General features: G+C 42.3%; 1 protein-coding gene across 1 annotated transcript; it reads left to right on the top strand.

The window, feature by feature from the left end:
- Positions 1 to 15,857: 15,857 nt before the first annotated feature.
- On the top strand, positions 15,858 to 15,998 carry MRLN (myoregulin; the record flags this gene model as incomplete). The annotated part of the gene is made up of 1 exon (XM_080694587.1): positions 15,858 to 15,998. The coding sequence occupies one exon, from the start codon at positions 15,858 to 15,860 to the stop codon at positions 15,996 to 15,998; it is 141 nt and encodes a 46-aa protein (XP_080550713.1).
- Between the last annotated feature and the right edge of the window lie 1,674 nt (positions 15,999 to 17,672).

Genomic DNA, 17,672 nt, shown 5'->3' with positions numbered 1-17,672 from the left:
CTGGGAACCACAATCCTCCTGACTCAGCCTCCCAAATGCTGGGATTTACAATTGTGAGCCACCACGCCAGGCATCAGTAGCTTTTATCTAATTGTCAGGTTGTTTGTTTCTTTGTTGGTTGGTTGGTTGGTAGTAGATGAACAGAGGGGCATTCTACCTCCTAGGTACACCCCCAGCCCTTTTTTTTTTTTTTTTTTTTTTTTTTTTTGGTGGTGGTGGTACTGGGGATGGAATCCAGGGCCTTCTACCTCTGGGCCACACTCCCAGACCTGGTCTCTTAAACCAGCTGAGACTGGCTTTGAACCTACACGATCCTCCTGTCTCAGCCTCCCAAGCATGGGATTATAAGCATGCACCACTATGCCCGGCCCCAGCCCTATTTTTAATTCTTTATTTTGAAAGAGAGTCTCACTGAGTTGCAAAGGGCCTAAGTAGCTGAGGATGTCTGTGACCCACGATCCTCCTGACTCAGCCTCCTAAATGCTGAGATTACAAGTGTGCATCACCATGCCTGGCTCTAATTGTCAGTTTTAACACTTAAGACGGAACATTGTTTAATTTAAGTCTATAGACACTATCTGTGGTCTGAACAATTTGATGTCAACTAGGGGTGGGGTTGTGGAGACATAGTCTTGGGGAAAAACAATTTTTTTTTTTTTTGACAGTACTGGGAATGGAACCCAGGGGCGGGCATTCTACCTCTGAACCACACCCCCAGCCCTATTTTTTATTCCTTATTTTGAAACAGGGTCTCACTGAGTTGCAAAGGGCCTCACTAAGTAGCTGAGGCTGTCCATGACCTGCGATCTTCCTGTCTCAGCCTCCCAAATGCTGGGATTATAAGTGTGTGCCACCATACCCTGCAGAAAATTTTGAAATATAGCTCTTCAGAGGAAAAGAGTTACTGCAAACCATTAACCAGGTCATGATTATACCCCTGTTCTTACAACATCAAACTTACAGGCTTGTATATAATACCACCCCGAGACCCACTCCTCTCATCCACACATGCCTATAATTTCCCAGGAATTATTTAGGGATTGTGAAGGGAGAAGGGCTAATATGCTCACAGGTAAATAAACTTCAAAACACTGATAATGCACATTTAAAAATCCATTTGTTGGTTTATTTTTAAAATAGGGGAGTCAAAGTAAACAGAATATATAAATTTGAAAAGAGATTTGGATATGCACAGAAAAGGAGTATTCAGAAGAGCAAAAGATAGCATTAAATAAAGTCATGGCATTTTCAGTATTAAAGATAGCTTTGTTAGTTGGTTGTTGAACTCCTACATTTAACATAAGGACCTATTGATTAGGGAAGAGATGATCCCCTCCTTGTGGCTTATTTGTGCTCTAATGATATTTCTGCTGCGAGTTAGTCCACCTGTCACCTGTGTCTGTCCATTACTTTCCACTTGCCTCCTCCCATGACACTCTGGCTCATATTTCTCCATGAAGCTCCAAGCCAGTTATTAATAACAGTCCAGTGAGCTCCTGATTCACCAGGAGCATACAGTGTTTTCACAAGAAAGAGAGAGATCATTCCCTTGACTTTGGACTTCGCTTCTCAAAACCCTGAACAGTAAGTGTTTTTTTTGTGTGTGTTTTTTTAAATAGCATTTTTACATGTTGATGTAGGAGGAAAGCTTAATGGACTCTTGTTTGCTTCTGGCAGGAGGAGAAAGTAATAAGGAAAAACTTACTGAGACTCACAAAGCTATTTCCATACCCTGCATTTCAGATCTCTCCAAGTTTTATAAAGCTGATTATAGGAGAGATTAATTATGAGAATCCTTTCATTTTCTTTTTCACTTAATAAGGGCAGGAGGAAAAAGAAGCAAGGGATTAGTAGTACTAATATAAGTTCCTTGACCCAGCCCGGTGGCTGCAGCTGGACACTCCTCTCTTCCTGTGTTTTCCTCTCCCAATAGAATTGCAGTGACTTCAAAGACAATGCCCACATATGGAAAGTACTTGCAGCTCAAGTTGGGTAGGAGACAGAGACCTTGTTATTTTCCCAGGTTCCGGGTTTAGGTCAGAGAGGACCCCACCTCATTGCATGGATCCATCCCTACCTTGTTTTTAAGCCAGAGGCGCTGTGTTTGCAGCCTTCTTCATAAATGTTTGTGCCTGAGAGTCCTGCAAAGTAGGTCACTGTGTTTCCTGTCTGGGAAAGGAAGATCCTGGGGGTCCAGGAAGGCAGATGCTTTGCTTGCTCCTCCTGAGCAGAGCTGAAACCTGACACTAGGCCTTCCTCAGGACCACAGAGGACCACAGCTGTCTGCTTTGTTTATAGACATTCAGTTCCTCACTGTGTGCATCCGGCTTCTAGATGAACCGTGCAAGGGAGGCATTCCATTCAACCGGAAAGAGGGAGCTATGTGCCTGCTGTGGAGACCTGGTTTGGACCACTTACGAGTTGTGTGACCATAAATGGGTACCAACCACTCTGAGTCTCGGTCTTCTCATCTGTTAAATGAGAATCATAACTTGTGTTGTAGAATTGTGGGTTATACACATAATGGATATGAGTGACCAAGTGTAGTGACAGCTATTTAACATTGCTTATAAAATCTCTCACACAAATTTTTCTTGAATCTGCCTAATTATCTCTTACGTGTATCCAATTCAGAGCCTCCAAATGTGGTCTCTGATGAGAAACCCTAATCTAAATACAGAGGCAGCCGGGCATGGTGGCGCATGTTTGTAATCCTCACGCTTGGGAGGCTGAGACAGGAGGGTCGCACAAGTTCGAAGCCAGCCTTATCTACTTAGTGAGGCTCTCAGCAACTTAGACCCTGTTTCCAAATATAAAAAATAGGTCTGGGAGTATAGTCTGGAGGTAGAAAGCCTCTGGGTTCCACTCCCAGTACCACCAAAATAAATAAATAAGTAAATAAATAAATAAATAAATAAATAAATACAGAGGCAATGTTAAATGTTCACAGATTTTAGCATCTTTGTTTTTACGGTGGTGTTTTTGTGGTATGAGCCATACAATTACTGAGCATGGGCTTATTGGAAGGTGGTATATTGTTAGCAACTTAGGGCAGTAAGGCTATATACTTAAGATCAACAATGATGGGAAAGTTTCAAGAACAATTTCAAAAACCAAGCTAATACTTTCATAAATTCACCCTTCTGTTATATTCAGCATCCTAAAGTTTTTCCTCTGGCTATGTGCTTCATGGTTCCAAAGGACAGGTTGATTCCATTCTGTGTATCTGAACAGGACAGAAAAGAGGGAGGGTTGTCTCTGAGAGTACCTGCTCACAGGTACCCCGAAACTCAAGAGGTACCAGGTCATTTGTATTTTCCTCTACAAGGTGTTAGTTTGTAAAGATTTATTTCATTCCTGCCATGTGCAAGACACAGGCTAGGCTCAGAAGGGGCCCCTAGCCTTTCAACATGATAAGAGAAAGATGTCATTTTATTAACAACTCTGATAAGAGTCAAGATAGGATTGCTCATGGTGATTCAGGGGGGTTCCAGGGCTTTTTCTTGGGTGTCACTTTCTAAGTAATGACTTCGTGTTGTGAGGGATTGAAAAACAGGACCTTTAGGATCACACTTGATCCCCTGCCCCAAAAGTAAGAGGTTATTGAGCACCTGCCCTGTTGCAAGTACTGTGCAAAATGTTGGAGATGCTGCTTTTCTAAAGGAAGCCATCATCTTTCATTTAAACTTAAAGTGTGTTTTCCAACTTAGCCACCTACTTTCTCAACCAACTTTGACCCCAAATGACATCCAGCTGGTCTCATAAATTATATCAACACCTAAAAAGCACTTAAAAATGGCAGCAGTGAATTTCAGCCAAGGAGTGGACATCGTGGGCCAACCGGGTTGTTTAAAATGGTTTTGTTGGCCGGGCGTGGTGGCGCACGCTTGTAATCCCTGTGCTTGGGAGGCGGAGACAGGATCGCGCAGGTTCGAAGCCAGCCGCGCTGGCTTAAGAGACCCTGTTTCCAAATAAAAATATAAAATAGGTCTGGGAGTGTAGGCCGGAGGTATAAGGGCTTCCAGAAACCCCAGTACCACCAAAAAATAAACAAATAAAATACTATGGTTTTGCTGGCCGGGCATGGTGGTGCACGCTTGTAATCCCTGTGTTTGGGAGGCGGAGATGTGCAGGTTTGAAACCAGCCACTCTGTCTTAAGAGACCCTGTTTCCAAATAAAGTATAAAAATAGGTCTGGGAGTGTAGCCCGGAAGTAAAAGGGTTTCCAGGAACCCCAGGACCACCAAAAAAATAAATAAAATAAAAAGGTTTTGCCAAATGCCTTTGAGAACTTAAGTCTGGAGATTTTCCATCATCTCTCTTCCTCTGCTCAACTCCAAATCAGGGATGACACTTGTTTGGAGAGTTTAGTTCTGCAATAAAAAAGCCAAAAAGCCAGGTGTGGTCACACACATTTATACTCCCAGTACTTGGGAGGCTGAGACAGAAGGACTAGAGGTTCAAGGCCAGCCTCAGCAACCTAGTGAGGCCCTCAGACCCTGTTTCAAAATAAAACAGAGCTGAGAGTATAGCTCTGAGGTACAATGTTCCTGCATTCAATTCTTGGACACACACACACACACACACACACACACACACCACAAATCTAGCAAATAAACCCATCATCCTCTCTCCTGCTTCTTCATACCACTGGAAGGACAACTTTGAGAGGCACAACTTTTGGGAATCTTTTAGGAAGCTTGGTACGGCTGACCCCCTGCAGGGTTCTGGGCATTTCATCTGGTCTTGTAATGAGCACTACAAGCCAGGCATGGTGGTGCATGCCTGTAATCCTAGTATTTGAGAAGACAAGTACAAGAGGTGGGCAAGTTCAAGGCCAATCTCAGCAACTTAGTGAGGACTTCAGAAACTTAGCAAGACACTGTTTCAAAGTAAAATATAAAAAGGGACAGTGGTATAGAATTCTACCTTGCAGGTAGAATGTCCCTGGCTTCAATCTCTAGTATGAAGTTGGAGGTGGGGGAGAATATACTATAATATAATTCATGAAGAGGTTGGGAAACTTGCAGGGAAAAGGTTGGTAACATTTTCATTATTTGGATATGAGACTATCTCTAAATGTCAAGTGGCCATCACTGAGCAACTTACGCACATCAGGGCAACGGCAACATGCAATCTATTTGAGGTGGAAATGTGGTGGCTGGAAATCTCAGCCTTTGGGAATTTTGGTCACAGACGATTAAGAGGGCAGATTTGTTCATGTATAAGAAAAAATAGTAGTTTGTTTTAGGGCTAGGACATTGGCTTAAAACATTTGAGGCATGGCCAGAGATGGCTTAGGAAGGCCCAAACTGGAAAGGTGTTGCATGGAAGGGAGTTGAGCGGGTCAGAGAAATGAAAGCCAGGGCTGCTGGCGGGTGTGGGACGCACCTGCCCCCCGAAGCCTATCAGTGAGCAGGTGGACTCCCATGAGTACCACCGGGCACTCGCGTGATGTTGCCTGTGCGCCTCTGTGTCTGCCTCAGCCTCAGGGGCTTTCTATCTCCCAGGGACCATTTGTTCTCGCCCATCCACCTGAGCCAGTCTATTCCTCTCCATCACAGCTGCGCTGCAGGGAAGGGGCCAGGTGTCTTACTCTGCTGCTTTTTCTTTCTTTCTTCCTTTCTTTCTTTCTTTCTTTCTTTCTTTCTTTCCTTCTTCTTTTTTTTTTTTTTTTGGTGGTACTGGGGTTCCTGGAAGCCCTCCTACCTCCGGGCTACACTCCCAGACCTATATTATATTTTTGAAACAGGGTCTTTTACGCCAGCACAGCTGGCTTCGAACCTGAGTGATCCTCCTGTTTCCGCCTCCCAAGCGTGGGGATTACAAGTGTGCGTCACCACGCCCGGCCTCTGCTGCTTTTTCTGACCACTGTTCCCTGAGTGTCAGGCAGCTCGCTGGGCTCTTGACTTACATTCTCACCCATTTTATGATTCTATAATGGCTAGGACCATGGGCTTTGGAGTTAACTAGATCTCCTTCCAAATCCCTGGTCACTTCCTGCTAAGTGTCTGACCTTGGATCAGTGACTTAACCTCTCTGGGCTCTGATTAAGAAAACAGTTTATTAATATTCCACCCATAAAGCTTTATGAGACTACAGTCAATGTGTGTGGGGGGGGCACTTAACTTTGGTTATGAATTAAATCCTTTCAGACCTCTGCAAGACAGATGTTATTATCTCTGCCTTACAGATGAAGTGCAGCTGAGGTTAAGCACCTTGTCCAAGGCTGCAGAGCACAGCGTAGGAGCCAGGATCTAGAACCAGTTTCATCCAGCCCCAAAGCCTGTGCTCCCCTCCCCCCTTGCTGACTGACCATCTGTGACCAAGCACATGTTTTTGTTTTCAGCTCAAGATTACTTTGTCTAGTTCTTTGCCTTGTGAGCTGACCTGCCAAATTTTCTAGTTGTCACGTGTGATTTCGTTTATTCTGGACTTTCTGGTCCTACATTGGCCTTCGTCAAAGATGTGGGGAGGTGGGTGGAGGTGTATAGAAAAACAGTTCATTTTAGGGCACAGACATTGACTTAAAACATTTGAGGCATGGCCAGAGATGGCTTAGAAAAGCCAGAACTAGCTGGTGTTGGCATGGAAAGAAAGTATGAGAGGTATAAAAAAATGAGAATCAGTGATCTTCTTTTCAAATGACCAGGTGTGATGAAACACAGAATCTGTTTTATCATAAATGCCAAAAATTACTTGCATAATGCTAGCTCTGTGTAACCTCAGATAATTCTCTGCACTTCACTGGGCTTCTTTGGCCAAAGGAGAAGTTTATGAAAGATCAAATAGCTTCCCTGGTACCAACAGTTTCTTTCATACTTCGAACCTTTCACTACATTGTTCATCTTAGCTGGAGAAAGAAAATCCACCTTGAAACCATGTTTTAATCAGGAAACAAGGTACAAACATCAGGGTTGCAATCACTTAAAAGCCAAATGGTCTTTATTCTCATATAAGCTTTCTCTCTACAAGGTTCATGGCAGTGGTAAGTAAATTTCTCACACAGGTGTTAAGTTCCCTTTCTGATATAACTTGGCCTTGGCCAGAATTTAATGTGGCCTTGATTAGCTCAGAAAATGTAACTTGAACTCCAATTACAGAAACTTACACAACATGCAAAATCTGTTTACTATTGAACATGCACAAGTTTTCAGTGAACTGTAGATTCCCTTGGATTTGAGAAGTTTAGCAAGGGCAAATCTCCACTAATCCACAAAAACAGCCATCCGAACAGGATGGTCCTTCTTTGAAACCCTGTAGGTCCTCTGTCAAACTAAGTCAAGCAAAAAACAAAAGCAAAAATAATGGCATCCTTTTCATATGATTTCTCAGTTTTCAAAAAGACTATTTTATTGAACATAATCTTTATGGAAAAGTCGAGCGTGGTGGCGCAAACTTGTAATCCCAGCATTTGGGAGGCTGAGACCAGAGGATCGCAGTTCGAGGACAGCCTCAGCTACTTAGTAAGGCCCTCTGCAACTCAGTGAGACCCTGTTTCAAAATAAAGAATAAAAAAATTGGGCAGGGGGTGTAGCTCGGAAGTCAAATGCCTCTGGGTTTCATCCCCAGACCCGCAAAACAACAACAAAAAAGTAGGCAGAGCCAGGCGTGATGGTGCATGCCTGAAATCCCAATACTTGGGAGGCTGAGAGGAGAGGATCATAGGTTGAAGGCAAGCCTCAGCAATTAGTGAGACCCTCAGCAATTTAATGAAACACTGTTTCAAAATAAAAAATAAAAAGGGTCTGGGAGTGTAGCTCAGAAGTAAAATTCCAGCCGGGCGTGGTGGCGCACGCTTGTAATCCCAGCATTTGGGAGGCTGAGACCGGAGGATCGTGGTTCGCGGACAGCCTCAGCTACGTAGTGAGGCCCTCTGCAACTCAGTGAGACCCGGTTTCAAAATAAAGAATAAAAAATAGGGCAGGGGGTGTAGCTCGGAGGTAGAATGCCCCTGAGTTCCATCCCCAGACCCGCAAAAAAAAAAAAAAAAGAAGTAAAATTCCCCTGGGTGGTTCAATCCCAGTAACACATACACACACACACACACACACACACACACACACACACACACACACAGAGCCAGGGCTATAGGAGAATAGATATTAATAATTGTGTGGATATTTCCATTTCGGTCTAGTCAATTTGCCTTGTAATATAGTTCCTTCCTAATGTAACCTCTCATTTGAAAACATGAATTAATCAGCATTAAAAGAGAGTGACATCTGAAGATTGGGTTCCTGGGCTGGTATCTGGACTCCAGCAGGATGCCCTTGGGCTGCTCAGAACCTTCATCTTCCAGTAGCGTATGATCAGAGCCCAGCACATAGTAGACCCTCAGTAAACAGTCGTTATCATAATTAAGTGACCTATTAAGCAAAATGGACAAATTTCACCTGTATCACTTTTCAACATGTGCCTCTAGGGAACTTCTGTGAATATTATCTTAGCTGTTAGATATTGATGGAAATAGGGGTATGATTAGAAAATTCTTGTCAAAAGAAAAAATATTCTTGAAATGGGACTCAGATGTTTAGGACAATAAACTTGAATCCAAAGAAAAGTGTTTTTCTTTTGATTGAAGTGGAGACTTTTGTGAAGGATGTTCTGTTCTTTGTTTTGACCCAAAGTCCACACCTAGTAAAGGAAGTGATAAGCGTAAGTGTTGAGAGGAACTGAGCTACACCCCCAGTCCTTTTTTATTTTATTTTGAGACAGGCTGGCCCAAGCTGGCCTCCAGCTTGCTATCCTGCATCAGCCTCCCAGGAGCTGGGGTTACAGGCGTTTATCACCCTTAGCTATGACTTTAACTCACTATATTAAAGATACTACCATGGTCTTTGGATAATTACATTTAATAAATTCTAGCATAGCTTCTAGAGTACTCTAACCTGTTTGAAATTATGTATAGTTTTGGTGCATGGTTTAACAGATTAAAAAAAAAACACTAAGAAATTTTTTCCCCCGAAAATTTCTGTTAGCTTTCTCACCTAAGGAATGCCCTTTATATCCCAAACAAAAAACACTTGATTACTGAGATCCTAGCTGAGTCCAAATTGATTAACTCAAAGTATTGTGTTACTTATAATTTTAATCCACAATAAAACCTGTATGTGTTATAAACTTGTAACAATATAAATTTGTGTCCTTCCAATGATTTAGATCTAGAAACAAAGGCTTCAAAGCACCAGAGGGAACCACCCAGCTTCCTGTTTTATGAGCATTTTGAATGAGATAGGAACACGCTCTTATTTTGTTGTTGTTTGTTTGCTTTTTACTGAGGATTGAACCAAAGGGCATTCTACTGCCAAGCTACACCCCAGCCCCTTTTATTTTTCATTTTGAAACGAGGTCTCATCAAATTTCTGAGACTGGCTTGAACTTCTGGTCCTCCTATCTCAGCCTCCCATGTACTGGGATTACAGGTGTGCACCACCACACCTGGCTAGGAATTTGTTCTTTGGTGAAAGAAACATAAGTCCTGTTCAGCATACAAATTATAATATTTTGACTAAAGCATTTCATTGATAAATTTTCTCCTTTGTTCACATTTGTCATAACGATTGGTTTGACAAAGATACAGTCGGGTTAAATTACTTCTAAATATGTGGAGAGGAGCCGGGAGTGGTGGTGCATGCTTGTAATCCCAGCATTTCAGAGGCTGAGACAGGAGGATTGCAGTTTTTGGACAGCCTCAGCTACTTAGTGAAGCCCTCTTCAACTCAGTGAGACCCTGTTTTAAAATAAAGAATAAGCCAGGCGTAGTGGCACATGTTTGTAATCCCCACACTTGGGAGTAGTCGGAGTCAGGAGGATCGCACAGGTTCGAAGCCAGCCGTGCTGGCTTAAGAGACCCTGTTTCCAAATAAAAAGTATAAGATAGGTCTAGGAGTGTAGCCCCAAGGTAGAAGGGCTTCCAGGAACCCCAGTACCACCAAAATAAATAAATAAATAAATAAACAAACAAATAAATAACAATAATAAAAAAAATAGGGCAGGGGTTGTAGCTCGGAGGTCAAATGCCTCTGGGTTCCAGCCCCAGGCCCGCTAAATAAATAAATAAATAAATATGTGGAGAGGGAAGAAGACTAGCATTAACTTAATTCTTTCTTTCTTTTTTTCTTTCTTTCTTTCTTTCTTTCTTTCTTTCTTTCTTTCCTTCTTTCTTTCCTTCTTTCTTTTTCTTTCTTGTGTTACTGAGGGAACCCAGGGGTAGCTGAGGCTGGCTTCAAACCTGCATGATCCAGCTGAGGCTGGATTTGAACTCAGACTCCCAAGTACTGGGATTACAGTGTGTGCCACCAGGCCCGGCTAGTAACTTTCTATAATGTTTTGAGATTATAGAGAATTTTCAATAGTTTTCTGAGTTTTTGTCCTGGAAAGGGCATATGAAATAGAAAAGAGCAATCATAAGTCCTTCAACCCAAACTTAACTCCTATGACCACTACTGATCCTTGTATGTATTTCTCATCTTTTTGAAAAAAAAAATTTCAAGTACCTAATATTGAAATATTGAAAAAAAATTTCAAGTATCTAAATATTTCAAGCTGGGTGTGGTGGTGCATGCTTATAATCCCAGCATTTGGGAGGCTGAGACCGGAGGATTGCGGTTCACAGACAGCCTCAGCTACTTAGTAAGGCCCTCTGCAACTCAGTGAGACCCTGTCTCAAAATAAAGAATAAAAAATAGGTCAGGGAGTGTAGCTCGGAGGTCAAATGTCCCTGAGTTCCATCCCCAAACCCGCAAAATAAATAAATTAATTAATTAAGATTTCTAGTATTTCTAATATCTATACAGAAGAGTGCACAAACTTTTATATAGTTTAACAAAGAGTTAAAAAGTGATTGCCAGCCAGGCGTGGTGGCGCATGCTTGTAATCCCCACGGTTGGAAGGCTGAGACAGGAGGATCACACAGGTTCGAAGCCAGCCTCAGCTACTTAGTGAGGCTCTCAGCAACTTAGTGAGACCCTGTTTCCAAATAAAATATAAAACAGGTCTGGAAGTATAGTCCGGAGATAGAAAGCCTCTAGTTTCCACCCCCAGTATCACCAAAAAAATTAAAAATAAATAAAATAAATAAATAAAAGCAGCTTGGCAAGGAGAATTTTATTTATTTATTTATTTGTTGTTAATTTGTTTGTTTGTTTATTTGTGGCACTGGGGATTGAACCCAGAGGCATTCTACCTTCGAGCTACACCCTCTTTCTTATTTGGAAACAGGGTCTATGGCTAGATTGATGTAAGTTTCACTACTTGCTGAGGCTGTCCTTGAACCTACAATCCTCCTGTCTCAGCCTCCTGCATACATGGAGAACAGATGTGGGTAGGCAAAGTTAATATAACTTTTTACAAAAAGGAATCCTGTCACCAGCAAGTCAGGCCTGTGGGAAAAGCTTGGCAGAAAACAACTGGGTGTTTATTTTCAGGACCGGGCTTCTGTGCTGTGCTCCTATTGGTAGGAACAGAGCCTCACCATCTTTACACCATTGGCTGAAGTGGATGTCAGGGGAGGGTTGGGCACTCACAATTTCCAGGAAATGATATCTTTATGAAATTACAAGTGCACATAAGGTTACATAATGGCAGTTTTACAAAATAGAGCCCAAGTCAAGCTGGGCCTGGTGGTGCATGCTTGTAATTCCAGTACTTGGGAGGCTGAAACAGGAGGATCCCACAGGTTCAAAGCCAGCCTCAGCTACTTAGTGAGGCTTTCAGCAACTTAGTAAGACCCTGTTTCCAAATAAAATATAAAAGAGGGTTGGGAGTGTAACCCGGAGGTAGAAGGCCCCTGGACTTCATCCCCAGCACCATACATACATACATACATACATACATACATACAACAAAATAGAGTCCAAGTCAAACTGTTTCTTTGATTGAAAAGATCTAATTAAGCCGGGTATGGTGGTGCACGCTTATAATCCCAACATTTGGGAGGCTGAGACGGGAGGATCGTGGTTCGCGGACAGCCTCAGTTACTTAGTAAGGCCCTTTGCAACTCAGTGAGACCCTGTTTCAAAATAAAAAATAAAAAATAGGGCTGGAGATAGAGCTTGGAGGTAGAATGCCGCTGGGTTCCATCCCCAGTACCAAAAAAAAAAATAAAAAACTAATTATATTCTCAGCAATAGGGCTCCCCATGGAGGGTAAGCTTCTCAGGTACACAGTCATCAGCTGCTCAGGATCCCAGGATCTCTGAACATGTCTGGCCAGTACTTCCTTCCCAGGATGGGGGTTACATTTGACAATCATCTGCTCAGGTGTGTTAGGCCCTTCTGCATCTGGCTTGCAAAAGAAGGTGGGGGTCCTCCTCACTTCCACAACAAGAAAGTCCTATATATGGGAGAAGTTCAGGCATTGCGCATGCCTGGGACAGCTTTGGGAGGAGTTAGCACCTTTTGAACCTGGTCATGGGTGCAAACAATTTTTTTTAAAGCAGCTTGGTAGGAAAATCCGTGTCTTCCCTGCTCTGCCTCAGTTAGCACAGATCCCACAAAGGAGAATTACACAGTTAAAGGGTACAGAAGACTTATTTCATAGCCTGGTTTTTGTTATGAATTCACCCTTTCATTTCCTTATTTGTAAAAAGTGATATCTTAAAATGTTGGACTCTGTACCAGCAGAGCACAGGACGATGCGAAGGAAAAAAATGCTCTTGAAGCCGGCCGTGGTGGTTACAGAACTTGTAATCCCAGTACATGGGAGGCTAAGACAGGAGAATCACAGGTTTGCTGCCAGCCTCAGCAATTTTTGAGGTCTTCTGCAACTTAGTGAGACCCTGTTTCAATATAAAGAATAAAATACATATGGGAGTGTAGCTTGGAGGTAGAATGTCTCCGGGTTCCATTCCTAGTACCACAAAAAATAAAGAGGGGTGTTATAATCCCAGTACTTGGGAGGCTAGGCAGGAGGATAGAAGGTTAGTGAGGCCCTGAGCCATTTAGCAAAACCCTGTTTTAGAATAAAAAATAAAATAGGTCTGGGATATAGCTCACAGGTAGAATGCCCCTGAGTTCAACCCTCAGTATTACAAATAAAAAGAAAGAAAGAAGGAAAAAAGAAAAGGAAGGAAAGAGGGAAGGAAGGAAGGAAGGAAGGAAGAAAAAGTGAATAATTGCCCTGATCCCCCCAAAAAAGAATCCTAGAATTCAGCTTAATCTTTCTGCTTAATGTTCTCAAGTTTTAGCTATGATAAAATGAAATTAAACACCACACTTTCCAAAGTCCATTCTTCCACATCTCCTTTGTGTCTTCTTTTGAACGTCATTCCAGAGCTTCTCCATGCAGGCTCTCTGCCCCTCTGCTTCCCACACCACCTCTCGGTCCAATTAAACCTTTTAATGTTCTTTGACACAGGAGCCAAGGTTGCTAAGAGACCAGCGGTGCCAAGTGCACTTTGGTCTAGCACCAGGAGACAAGAAAAACCCAGAGGAGCTGCACTGCCCATCACTACCTGGGACTCATCCAGGTGAGAAATGGATTCTCTCTAGTCGCTTGGCAATTGCTGCTGATGGTTGGGTCCTCCCTCAGCTCTTATGTTACTGTTGCTGTTTTTGGAGAAAGTTGAAGGTATCCCAAGGAAGAGAGCTAAGCAGGAGGCTGAGGCTACAGGAGAGGAGGAAAGTCACTTGGCAATCCATGTATCATTCTTGCTCCTTGTTGCTGAAACACAGGCAAAAGAACTGTTGAACATGGGGAAGAATCTAGGTGTTTACTTTGCCAAAGATCACCATGTAATTTGGGGCAAGTCGTTTCTTTGGTGAGGAATGGAGGAAGACATGACGGATATTAATCTGAATTCCTCAAAATGAGAAAGGAAAACACCAGCATGACATACATCTTTTCCTCTTTTCTCTCCTCTCTTAAAACTCAGTCTGCCTTCTTGATGTTCGAGTGAAAATAGCAGATGAAATATTTTGTTATTTAATTATGCCAGTATTTAAAATTATTGATATTTATTAAGTTGAGTATATATAGGGAACTTAGGTGTAAACCTTTGGAATTTGCTTTTTTTGCTTTTGTATTCCCCAGAAAGGGGGTTAAAAATGTTTCTAAACTCCCTGCCTGACATTCAGTAAGATGCTCCAACAGTATGGGGGAAAGACCACAAATTAATACCTTTTAAAATTTCAACTATTAAAAAAAGAAAACCTAGTGGGGCGTGGTGGCACATTCTTGTAATCCCAGTCCTTGGGAGGCTGAGACAGGAGGACGGCAGGTTTGCGGCCAGCCTCGGCAACTTGTGAGGCTCTCTGCAACTCAGTGAGACCCTGTTTTGAAATAAAGGAAAAAAAAAAAAAACAGTGCTGGGGATGTAGCTCTGAAGTAGAATGCCCTTGGGTTCAATCCCTCAATCCCCACCCCAGTACTGAAGAAAGAAAGAAAGAAAGAAAGAAAGAAAGAAAGAAAGAAAGAAAGAAAGAAAGAAAGGTGGGAGGGAGGGAGGAAGGGAGGGAGGGGAAGGGGAAGGGGAAGAGGAAAGGGAAGGGGAAGGGGAAAGGGAAGGGAAGGGAAGGGGAAAAAAGGGAAGAAAGAAAGAAAAGGAAGGAAGGAAGGAAGGAAGGAAGGAAGGAAGGAAGGAAGGAAGGAAGAGCGAGCTGGCTTTGGGAGGAGTTAGCACCTCTTGAACCTGGTCATTGGTGGAAACAATTTTTTTTTAAAGCAGCTTGGTAGGAAAATCAGAGTCTTCCTTGCTCTGCCTCAATTTATTTATTCTTTAAATAAAGAATTAAAAATAGAGCTCAAGAAAAACTGTTTGTATGACACAGAAACATGGAGGAAATTGAAAGTTCGATGTCTTACTGAGTGACCAAAATAGTGAGAGAGAGGATTTTGAGAAAACAAAAAAATAAAAAAATAAAAAATAAAAAGGTATGGGCTGGGGATATGATTCAGTAGTAAAGTGCTTGCCTAGTGTGTGCCAGGCCCCAGGTTCCATCCTCAGCACTACAACTAAACAACAATAATAACAGAGTTTTGCTATTACCCACCTTTTCCCATGTCTTTAGATTCTCATTTTTTGGTACCACCAACTGTACAAGTGAGAGAAATGGCAGCTTCACAGATGCCAATAAAAATGATTAAGTGATAAATAACTGCAAATATTGCATCAATAAACTACTGATCACATGACAAGAGCTATTTCTCTTAGAAAGAAAGGCAGTTCTGCCATGTAGATAAACCTGTAACTATGTCAGAACATGGTCAAGCCAGGCGTGGTGGCGCACGCTTGTAATCCCTGCGCTTGGGAGGCTGAAACAGGAGGATCGCACGGGTTCCAAGCCAGCCTCAGCTACTTAGTGAGGCTTTCAGCAACTTAGTGAGACCCTGTTTCCAAATAAAATATAAAAAAGGTCTGGGAGTATAGCCCAGAGGTAGAAAAGCCCCTGGGTTCTACCTCTAGTACCACCAAAAAAAAAAAAAAAAACATGATCAAAATAAGTGAGAGAGAAATATTTTAGTTCATTGGTTAGTTACAAATAGAGTGTTACCTTAGAAACTTACCTTCATAATTTTACTTTATTTTATTTATTTTGGTACTGGGAATGGAACTCCGGGGCATTCTACCTCCGAGCTACACCCCCAGCCCTATTTTTTATTTTTTATTTTGAAACAGGGTCTCACTGAGTTGCAGAGGGCCTCACTAAGTAGCTGAGGCTGTCTGCGAACCACGATCCTCCCGTCTCAGCCTCCCAAATGTTGGGATTATAAGCGTGCACCACCACGCCCGGCTTCATCATTTTATTTTTATAATGCAAGTATTAGATGAAGTTGAACAAATCAGGATTACAATTGTGTTCATTTGTGGATAATTTTCTCTTTTTTTCCCCCTAGGGAGCAGGAGTATTCTGAATATGACTGGTAAAAACTGGATATTAATTTCTACTACTACTCCCCAAAGTCTGGAAGATGAAATTTTGGGAAGACTTCTAAAGATTCTGTTTGTTTTATTTGTTGACTTAATGTCTATCATGTATGTTGTTATAACTTCCTAAAAATCAGACTTCCTTCACAATACATGTATATTGCAAATTGAATTCCAGTGAATAAAATTTTTTTGTTTTAATATGTGGAGGTTTTTTAACTTGATGATACCACCAATTCATTTTAGAAGGCAACAAGATATTACAATAAAAACACTGTGCGTTTAGTACATTATGATTTTTTTGTTTACATAAATTGAAGCAGAAGTCTTTTCCCCAAAAGCCTGTACTACTGAATTGTAGAATTTCCTTCCTTCCTTTCTTCCTTCCTTCCTTCCTTCCTTCCTTCCTTCCTTCCTTCCTTCTCCCTTTCCTTCCTTTTTCCCCTCCCTTTCTTCTTTCTTTCTTTCTTTCTTTCTTTCTTTCTTTCTTTCTTTCTTTCTTTCTTTCTTTTTCTTTCTCTCTCTCCTCTCTCCTCTCTCCTCTCTCCTCTCTCCTCTCTCCTCTCTCCTCTCTCCTCTCTCCTCTCTCCTCTCTCTCTCCCTCTCTCTCTCTCTCATCTCTCATCACCCCCCCCACCGAACTGGAAATTGACCCAGGGCATCTCAGGCTCAGGATGTCTGAGAGACATCATCCCCAGCCCTTTTTATTTTTATTTGGAAACCAGATCTCCCTAAATTGCTGAGGCTGGCCTCCAACCTGATATTCTCCTTCTTCCTCCCAAGTAATGGGATTGCAGATGTGTGGTACCATGCCTAGAGCATAGATTTTTTTTTTCAGGTCTAGGGATGGAAACCAGGGGCATTTGACCTCTAAGCTACATCCCCTGCTTTCTTTCTTTCTTTCTTTCTTTCTTTCTTTCTTTCTTTCTTTCTTTCTTTCTTTCTTTCTTGTACTGGGGGTGGAACCCAGAGGCTTTCTACCTCCAGGCTATACTCCCAGACCTTTTTTATATTTTATTTGGAAACAGGGTCTCACTAAATTGCTGAAAGCCTCACTAAGTAGCTGAAGCTGACTTTGAACCCATGTGATCCTCCTGTCTCAGCCTCCCGAGTGCGGGGATTACAAGCATGCGCCACCATACCCGGCTTATTCTTTATTTTGAAACAGGGTCTCACTAAGTTGCAGAGGGCCTAAGTAGCTGAGACTCCATGAACCATGATTCTCCGGTGTCAGCCTCCCAAATGCTGGGATTGCAAGCGTGCTCCACCATGCCCGGCTGAGATTTTTTATTTTAAAAATAATTGTTAAGCTGGCCAGCATTTGGGAGGCTGAGACCAGAGGATCGCGGTTCGTGAACAGCCTCAGCTACTTAGTGAGGCCCTCCACAACTTAGTGAGAACCTGTTTCAAAATAAAGAATAAAAAAAAAAAAATAGGGCAGGGGGTGTAGTTTGGAGGTCAAGTGCCCCCTGGGGTCCATCCCTAGACCCGCAAAAAAAAAAAAAAAAAAAAAATTTTGTTATTTGGTGTATTGACTAAAGCTTTTTTTTTTTTTTTTAAATAATGTGCTTTTATTGGAGCTGGGCGTGGTGGCACATATTTGTAATCCCAGCATTTGGGAAGCTGAGACAGAAGGATCTCGTAGGAGAATGGCAAGTTAAAGGAACACATAATAATTTAGTGAGATCCTGCCTCAAAAAAGTGGGGGGGGGGGGTATAGTTCAGTGGTAGAACACCCCTGGGTTCAATCTCCAGTACCTAAATAAAAACATTAAAAAGTAACTATGGCTGGGGCTGGGCATGC

The sequence above is a fragment of the Muscardinus avellanarius genome, assembly GCF_963383645.1.
Source record: "Muscardinus avellanarius genome assembly, chromosome: 4".
Taxonomy (NCBI): Eukaryota; Metazoa; Chordata; class Mammalia; order Rodentia; family Gliridae; genus Muscardinus; species Muscardinus avellanarius.
This window is presented reverse-complemented; position numbering and strand designations above follow the sequence as displayed.